This window comes from Colobus angolensis, unplaced genomic scaffold (assembly GCF_000951035.1).
Source record: "Colobus angolensis palliatus isolate OR3802 unplaced genomic scaffold, Cang.pa_1.0 Scaffold231, whole genome shotgun sequence".
NCBI lineage: Eukaryota > Metazoa > Chordata > Mammalia > Primates > Cercopithecidae > Colobus > Colobus angolensis.
The window spans coordinates 1,641,603-1,650,788 of record NW_012115500.1 but is presented as its reverse complement, the minus strand read 5'-3'; the positions used below and the strand labels follow the sequence as shown (position 1 = coordinate 1,650,788).

The window sequence follows — 9,186 nt, the reverse complement described above, 5'->3', positions numbered from 1 at the left end:
AAAAAAAAAAAAAAGATAAGACAGAGCAAGGCTGTCTCACCAAGAGCAAGTCGGGAAGCCTACATCAGGAAAAACCTATGCGGAGAAGAAACATCAGTGTGTCTTAATACGTCCAGAGGCAGAAATCAAAGATTTCCAGCACCTGGAAAAGTTGCCCACTTTTAAGAGGTCAGCAGTCATCAGTTTAGGTGTGTATACCTGCAGTCAGAAATTACTAATGAGTAAAAATCTAGATGACTTGGGCTTACTCAACATTGATGCCCCGGTCCAATGAATGACATCACTCAAGGACTAACTCACAAATATTTTTAGAAGTTTGAAACCAATTCCATAAGTATTGTACACAAAGTAGCATAAAGCAAAGAGAGAGAATAGAAGGACACCCTGGAAGTTATAAGCAACTTGACAATAGCAGGTTTATGACAGACCAATAAATAATAATATATTTCCCATCTTCTAATTCCCAAGCAGTTAAACATTATTCACTGGAAGAAGCACTACTACTATATAAATTCCATGTGACAGCCCCTGCCACTCACAAAAAGACCCAATGAAGTCTAAAGAAAATTTCAGAGAGATATCGTTGTAACTTAGAGACCAAAAAACATATTGATTGACTTTCCAACAGTTGAACATACGGCTGATCATATCCTAAATTCACCAGGTTAAATGAAATAATGAAGCAAGTATTTAGCTAATTAATATGTACAGAAAGGAAAAACAAAAACAAGCCTAAATAACTAATCATTACAATCTAAAAAATACTGCTTGTTCTCATTTTCAAGATTAAAAATCTCAGCTCATTATCTGTATTTATGTTTAGACAGGGAGCACTGTACTAGTGTCACAAACTCTCTTCCTTCCGCGTTTCTTCTATAATCCTTTCTTCAGTTAGTATTGTAATGTTTGTGCTCAACAACTACAATTTTTTTGTTTTTGTTTTTCTGAAGGTAAGACATTTTGTCATTCTAACACATTAGACAAGAGAAGTCAAACAGAAGAGACCAAGGAAGTAGGTAATTTGCATATCCTACCTGCAGGCCTTCAATAGCTAATCGCAGCATACTTGGTGTGAGTTTAGAGGCTTGCTTGAAAGTGAAGTTACTCCAGTCTATGATCAAAACAAACCCATTCACTTGAAGCTCAGGATCTTCAATCATGGCTTCCAAAGAAAGTAAGATGGCGCGCAAAATGTCCACCAGTGTGTACCTATCGGCAACAGAAAAGTACTAAATTAGGTCTGACAATCATTTTTGTAAAAAACTACAAAATATTTTCCAGCGCACTAAAAATTCACTTTAAAATACCTTCAGAATCTTAAGGAAATAATATTGTTTAAAAAACTATTTTAGGAAGAGGTTTAATTTATATGTACTCAAAGAACATAATCAAATGTAACATGTATTCTGCCCAAACAAATGGCAATGCTTTCTCACATTTTATCATCATTTAGTTTACCTCCAGTCCTTCTTATGATTTTCTAAAATCTCATTCAACTAACCCAAAATTAGGCATTGCACTTTTTAAGTGGTTCAAAAATGCCCTCGGTAATATTGACATTTACTTTCTTCATATTTGAAAAAACTGAGAATGAGATTTGAGTGAGTCTCATCAATAAATGAAAACACTGTGTATGACAGCTATGAATAAAAGTTACTCAATTCAAATGACTTGTATTGAGTTTGTATCATAAAGAAAAGGAAAGGTGGGAGGGATAGAAAGAGAAGGAGATAAATATAAATAAAAGTGGGAAAAATCATGGAAATTTACCTACAATAATACAAGCCATCCTAACTCAAGGGTTGGATGTTTTTTGTTTTGTTTTCTGCTTTTCACCTTAGCACAGTTCCTGGAACGTTCCAGTAACCCAATAAATGCTCTTTATGTTACTGTAAAAGGGACTTGACTAGAGTAGAAAGACACTGGTTGGAGATTAAGACACCACTTCAATGAAGGCAATGGAACTAAGACCAAAAATAAGAAGCCAAATTTGAGTGACATTTTAGACAATCTTGCTATACTGTGACAATGTGAGGACTGAAATTAGGGAAGTGTAAAAAATGACACATGTTTTAGCTTCAGAGCCTGAATACACAGTAAAATTTTTAATCAATATCAATAATGAAAAAATAAGATACTGTTGGAAATGGTTAGAAATACAAAGTTTTGAACAGAACTTACTGTATTTGAGAAACATGTAGTATACCCAGAGAGGTATATCAAGCAAGCTTCTGAATAAAATGGATCCTGAACTCAGGGGAGAGCTCAAAACTGAAAATTGTGGAATTAAAAGCATATGGACCCTAAGTTCAAGGAAGCGAAGGAAGTAATGCAGTCAGAGTTGAGAGATAGATAATTATTCTAAAAAGGGAATCTCTAGAAATCCCAGCACTTTAAGAGGAGTCAGAAAATTTATGGAAGATGTTAACAATTTCAATTTTTAAACACCTTGCATTTTAAGTTTTTTTTCTCCTAAGACATTCAGGGGAGATTTCAGAAATGGCTAGAGAAAGAGATCTGGACCTCAGGGAAGAGGCAGGATGGGGAGGGGAGTGGATTAGGAGTCAAAATCATTCCCATTTATTGGAAATGATGAGTTCGTTAGGAAGGCAGTATGATACAGTGAAGATATATGAGGGAGTAGGTCTATTTTTACTTCTAAAAACACTTGGATGTGCTAGGAGAAAGCATAGTAGTTCAGAAAGGAAAGAATAACATTGGAACTTCAGGCAATTTCTCACCATTTCAGGACCTCATTTCTTCACCTGTAAAATCAGAAGTTTGGAACAAAAGCTTGTTTAGAATCCTAGCATTAATCAAGCACAGGGCATGGTGTCAGAAGACTGCAAGATGCAATCTCTGCCCAGTGCCTCATTAGCCATATGGTCCTGGATATGTCGCTGATTTATAATTCTGAGGATCACTTAACTGTCCCTATCTCACGCTATTCTCATTATCTCATTGGCCGTGGTTGGGGGAGGGTTGGGGGCAGCACCAGAGAGTCATCAAAGAGATGACTCAAGTGAAAACATTTGTACAATTTTGCACAATTCTAGGTATAAACAGGCGTTCAGTAAATGTTGGTTGGAATACACACATAGCATACTTTTTGTTAGAATGATAAGCATAGATATAGTGTACTAGGCAGAGTGTAAATCAGAAATGATAATGTTTAGGATAGCATATTACTATCATAAAAGGCAAAAGTCAAAAGGCTTAGGGATACAGCATCCAAAAAACTACCTGAATATATAAAATAATAAAACTTTTTATAGAGCTCTACTGTGTATTTGTTATTAAATTTCTGAAGCATGTGTGGCTGCACACCTTTGAAAGTCACTTTATGGCTGACCTACCTCCATTTTAAACATAATGACCTGACACACTGTCAGGACCTGAAGCCTATAAACATAGGCACTGGAAAGTTGGAGCAGGAAGACCATATTTCTGGTTGAAATTCAGACCCCCACCAAAAAAAAAAAAAAAGTTTTAGTTTCTGAAATTCATAATAATATCATGGTAAAGAAAATTAAGGATTCGAAAAGTCCCACTTCAAAGGTTTCCCTCATTATGAGATTGACCATTCTTATGTTATCCATAAGAAATTAAATAGCATTAATACCAAAATGCCATTAAATAAAATGTAGATTTGAAATCAGCTTTGGAAGGATGATACATTATATGTAACAAAAATTAATCAAGGTACCAGTAAGGACTGAAAAGAAGAGGCAATGTGTTTTAAATAACACACTTGAAGTATGGTTCTCCTAAACTGTTTCAAAATCAAGATAAATGTTGACACACATATCATTATTCCAAAGGAAATAATATAAGGCAAATCCCAAAATCAGCAATGAAGAAAAGTAGGTTTGCAAAATTTTCAAGACTAAGTCTAACCACGTTTTTTGAATTCAATATCTGGCTCCAAGAAGAGAATCAAATGATTTTTATAAAAATCATATTAATTTAGAAGTTTAGAAAAAGAAACACAAAAATATATTAGCTAACTCCATTCAATGGGCAGATCAAAACCACTCTTGACTTAATTCCAGTCCCCTATTCAAACATCTCACATTATTACCATTAGCAGCTCAGCAGGCTATTCCTCAGCAGAACAGGACTACACAGGATCTTGCCAGAATCTGTAAAACATCTTCCAAAGAAATGTAGCATCTATGAATTTTATCTCTTCAGGACTCCTGCCATATTCCCCTTTTTAAAATTATTTTAACTGTTATAATTTACAAATTAGAGGTTGCCACAATGAAATACTCTACTTGCTCATGTTTGGGGTTTACATTGAAATTGTGAGTTCCACCATAGCTATTCTTCTCTTGTATATGCTGAAAGAAAGCTATAAATGAAAACTACCACATTATTGCAGCTCCCGACTCCTGATTGTGCTTCTCAAAAGAGCATTAAGTAAAATTTGGATTTGCGAAAAGAATGCTGCGTAGCATGTAGTAAGAAGAAATCATGACACCAATAAGAAATTTTACAGCTGACACCGGACTATGTAGAACACTGCTCTTGGAAAGAATCAAAGCTGCTAGAACACACAGACAACATATGGAGAAGATTTAATATCCGTAGCAACTATGTACTACCTGTGCAATCAGAAGGAAAACATCTAATCCGTCTTGAAATTTTTCAGTGATGAAATTAGTCTTCCTTGCAGAGTAGGATATATACTCATGAATTAATTATTTGGGGCATATTTACGTAACTTAAAAGCCTTTTATAACGTAAAACTCACAGCTATTAACAAATACAAAATCAAATGCGAATCCCTGATTATTTGTCTAATCTTAGCTTGTTCTCATACACCTTGAAGTTACTGAACTTTGCTAAGCCTCCATTTTCTCGTTTAAAAATGGTGATAATAATAGTTACATCACAGGACAGAATGTAAAATACTTAGCCCAATGGGTAGTACATAGCAAACAACAAATGTTAATTTCTATCACTTCTACATTTGTATTACTTTTGCTCTTTCAACAATCACATACTCTATACTTGCTTTTTGCACTTTTTAGTCACTTAATCTTAACTTCATAGAACTGTTGTGAGGACCAAATGAAACAAAATAATATATGTAAAGTTTTTAACAGTACTTGACATAGAATAGAAACCATAAATATTTGCTGCGATCATTGCTGTTGAAACTCTTCTATTTGGTTCTGTGATGCTGCATTGAACATTCTCTCCTTCCACTTTTCTGGTCACTGTATTATCTTTCATGTTTGGTTCCCTGCTGCAATTATCCAAATGTAGAAATAAGACTTTATTCCCTTGCTGTCATCATATAGTATCTCCTGGAGTTACCGAATCATGCAGTCATCCCCTTGGTCAATACATTGGTGACGGCTCAATATCCACAGAGCTAGTGTCAGTCCTGTGCAACATACGCATCTTTCTAGTTGCCATCTGAACCTTAGCACCTTAGTGACTCCTTGCTACCTGAAATATATTAGTGTAACTCAATTTAGTGTCTCCCATTTTCCTCTGGGATTGCCTACATTAATCAGTTTACGAAGAATCATTCTCAAATATTCCCTTTCCTTCTCCTTCTACATTTATTCACCAAGTCCTACATTTATTCACCAAGTTTTTTTTTTTTTTGTCTTTTATATATGTATACGTCTTTGGCATCTAACTCTTTCTACTAGAGTCCTAGCTTTATTTCCTAATATAATGGCACCTGTGCTTCTTTTTCTCTCTCATCTTTCTCTTCCAGAAATCTTGCCTACCCTCTATCATGCGATAAATTGTCCTAAAACATTAATTGGCCTGAACAATTGTCCTGCACACAACACTGTTCCCCCATGGCTCTTTCAAAACTGCACCATTCCCTTAATAACCATACTTCTCGTTTTGTACACCCGTGCATAGGCTCACCCCAACCATCAAGGTCTTGTCATATTCAACCCCCAACAATCTGGTACACTCCGATGCTTTATCTTCACTTAAATCTAGAGGAACACTCCCCTTCCTTTTCACCTCACCTAAGTTCTACCCCTCTCTGGGCCCACAACCAGCTTGCCCTGCTCTTCAAAATTGTCTACCTGCTGGAGACCTCAGCGCCCTCTCTCTTGTATTCTGAAATTCTGATGCTTCAGTGTTTGTTCTATGGCCCCAGACATATAAGCTTAGCTTAAAAACTCTTTCACTGTTTGATACTACTTTCTATCTTCAGCACCAAATACTGAGCACTGCACACTGCAGGTGCACAAAAATATGTGTTAAAAAATCAAGCTATTTCCCAAGGGCATAGACCATGCTGCTTTATTTTACCTACAACAGTCATCAAAGTGCCATAATGGTATCATTTAAACATAACATTCACTTAAGGCTTCCCTGTCAGCCCAATACAAAACATGCTCCCGGACCAGAAAGAGGACAAGAGCCTTGTACTGCCATACTGTGGAGGGGCGGCACCCTGCCTGCAACCAAGAGCCCCCTCAATTTTTTAGATCAGAGAAGCTTCCTCTCCTGCCTCTAGCCATGCAATATTTTTGGTGACTACCTGACCCATGCTTCGTTGCTGGAGTTCACAGCATCTCCTCCTCTACCACAGTTTTCAATCAGTGCAAAGATCAACTTAATGACAAATAGGTCATGTCCCTCTAATTTTCATCCTTTTCAGCATGACAAGAAAAAACTAGTATCTTGGCATCGCATTGAGCAGTACAACACCGGCAATTTCTCTTTGTCACTAAATCAATCAGTCATTATTAAATTCTTCATTAAGGCTGCCCCCACCCCTCAGTTTTCATTAAGCCACATTTTCTAAGTCTGAAGCACTTCATAGTAGAAGGTGCTGGGGGAGGGAAAAAAAGAGAAGAATTAACTTTATTAATGCCTCAGGGTACTGTTAATGGTAAAGCTGATGAAGCCTTCTAGGTGTTTTATATTACTGAGTGGTAATAATAATAATATGTCTATCTGGGTAATAGTTTAAGATTTCCAAAGCAATTTCAAATACATTATCTTAATCTCAAAACAATTGCAAAATCTCTGAGCTGAATTTGTTCCTATTATTTCACAGATGAGGACAGAGGGTCTCAGAGAAATTAAACAGTTTGCTTAAAATCACTTTAGGAAAAACGGGGAACCTAGATTCGAAGCCAAGTTTTCTAATAACACATAGACCAGTGCTCTTCCCTCCTCATGGTGCCTCCTACTCAGAACAGAGTTTGATGAATAAATAATTGGTCTGCTTTTTCTTTTTTTTTTTTTTTCTTTGGAGATGCAGTTTTGTTCTTGTCGCCCAAGCTGGAGTGCTATGGCATGATCTCAGCTCACTGAAACCTCCACCTCCTGGGTTCAAGCGATTCTCCTGCCTCAGCCTCCCTAGTAGCTGGGTTTACAGGCACCCGCCACAAGGCCCAGCTAATTTTTGTGTTTTTAGTAGAGACGGGGTTTCACCATGTTGGCCAGGCTGGTCTCCAACTCCTGACCTCAGGTGATCCACCTGCCTCGGCCTCCCTAAGTGTTGGGATTACGGGCATGAGCCACCGTGCCTGGCCTGGTCTGCTTTTTCATGGTAGCATAATATGTATATCAGAAAATAGGAGATCAGGAAGTCAATATCCTGGCACTCTCCAGCCTCACCACAATAGGGAACTTTGGTGGAGGAAAACAATAAGACATCCTTAGGACTCAGAATAAGAAATGGCTAAATCCACAATCCCTGAAGGAAATATGAACTCTTGAAATTTCATCTGTCTGGCTTGTATTACTGAGCACAGATGATTAGATGTCTGAGCCTTGCTTTAATATTACTGCTGTGGGAATGTAGGTGATTGAGAACAAGAGAATCACTGGAAATGAAACATCTACAGGCAAAATGTCTTTCTTTGAAGAAGATGAGTAAAGAAAAACTTTTGCATCTATTGCCACCAGAAAATAAAATAAAATAAAACAGAACCGTGCTGGGAGCACACAAACACATTGGAAAGGCAACTCTTTTTATCAGGGCAAAGTACTTTAAGAAAACATCTAGTTAGTAAAGTCTTCGACTTCAGAAAGTTTATTCTTCCACCTTGACATTCTGTTACTAATTGCCTGTATTGTTATATTTAACCGAGATTTTCTTAACCATAGATGGAATTATCTTTAATTATCAGAGCTTGATTTTTTTATACATTTTCCTTTCCCTAGATTTAGGTTGGTAACTGTCTACACACACACACACACACACACACACAAAGTGACTAATTCACTTACTAATTGTATGATCGTGAATGAAGTACTTAATTGCTACAATACACACAGTAGAATTATTTTTAAATGAATAATGAATAAAAATAGAACAATTAATGTTGAATTCAGTTAACCAAGCAGGCAATGTTTTTCCTACACAACACTAAGTAGCCCACAGCTGCCCACCTGTGCCCAACTTCTAGCATTGGTAAACAATATCCTCATTAGTTGCATATGACCTCTGAGAGTTACTCAGCTTTACATGTTTTTTCTTCCCAGAGAGATACTATTACATATCGCTTAATAGTACAATGTATGGGTCTTTATTTGCCCCCAGTACCTACTAAAATGCTATGTACATAACAAATGCTCAACCAAAGTGTATTTTTTAATTCATTTGAGTGAAATATTAATCATTCAATTTGTCATTTGATATCATAAGGATTCCACATACAGGAGTATCCTTTCCTTCATGATACTATAATAGTGTAATAACCACTTACAGTAATAGTTAAATAGATGTACCTGCCCTCAGTGAAGTAAGAGAATTTAATATTTCCCTCAGAAAGGAGGAAATTTATTAATATACTAAGGATAACTTGTTAATATACTATTGGCTCATGTTTTAAAATATCTTTAAACATTTCTTTTGAGGCATCCTTTCAGGACACTGTAGTAACCTCAAATCCTTTGCTTCTCGACCTTGTTTAAAGTTGATTTTGAAACATGAAAATAGCTTGGCTCAGGCCAGACTTAGTCAACGTCCTACTGAAGGTTGGCACTTGTAGCTTTTGCTGTTATTTCAGGATTATTTTACTAATTATTGCATAATTGCCCCAGTTTTTGGAAATTGTCCTATTTTTGCAGAGATTCATCACAGTATTCCTCCAACATTTATCAGGACAACTTTTTCCCTCCCCTATTTGCCATGATATGTACCAAGAGTATACTTTGGAATAAGTTGCAGTCAGTAGAGGATTT

The 9,186-nt window shown here is 36.4% G+C and overlaps 1 protein-coding gene across 1 annotated transcript in view; it reads right to left on the bottom strand.

Moving 5' to 3' along the window:
• Positions 1-9,186, bottom strand: part of CLVS2 (clavesin 2) — a 74,142-nt gene that overhangs the window by 57,284 nt on the left and 7,672 nt on the right. The window contains exon 3 of the mRNA XM_011944493.1: positions 1,035-1,209. Coding sequence (XP_011799883.1) covers positions 1,035-1,209 — 175 coding nt within the window. The remainder of the gene's footprint in view (positions 1-1,034; positions 1,210-9,186) is intronic.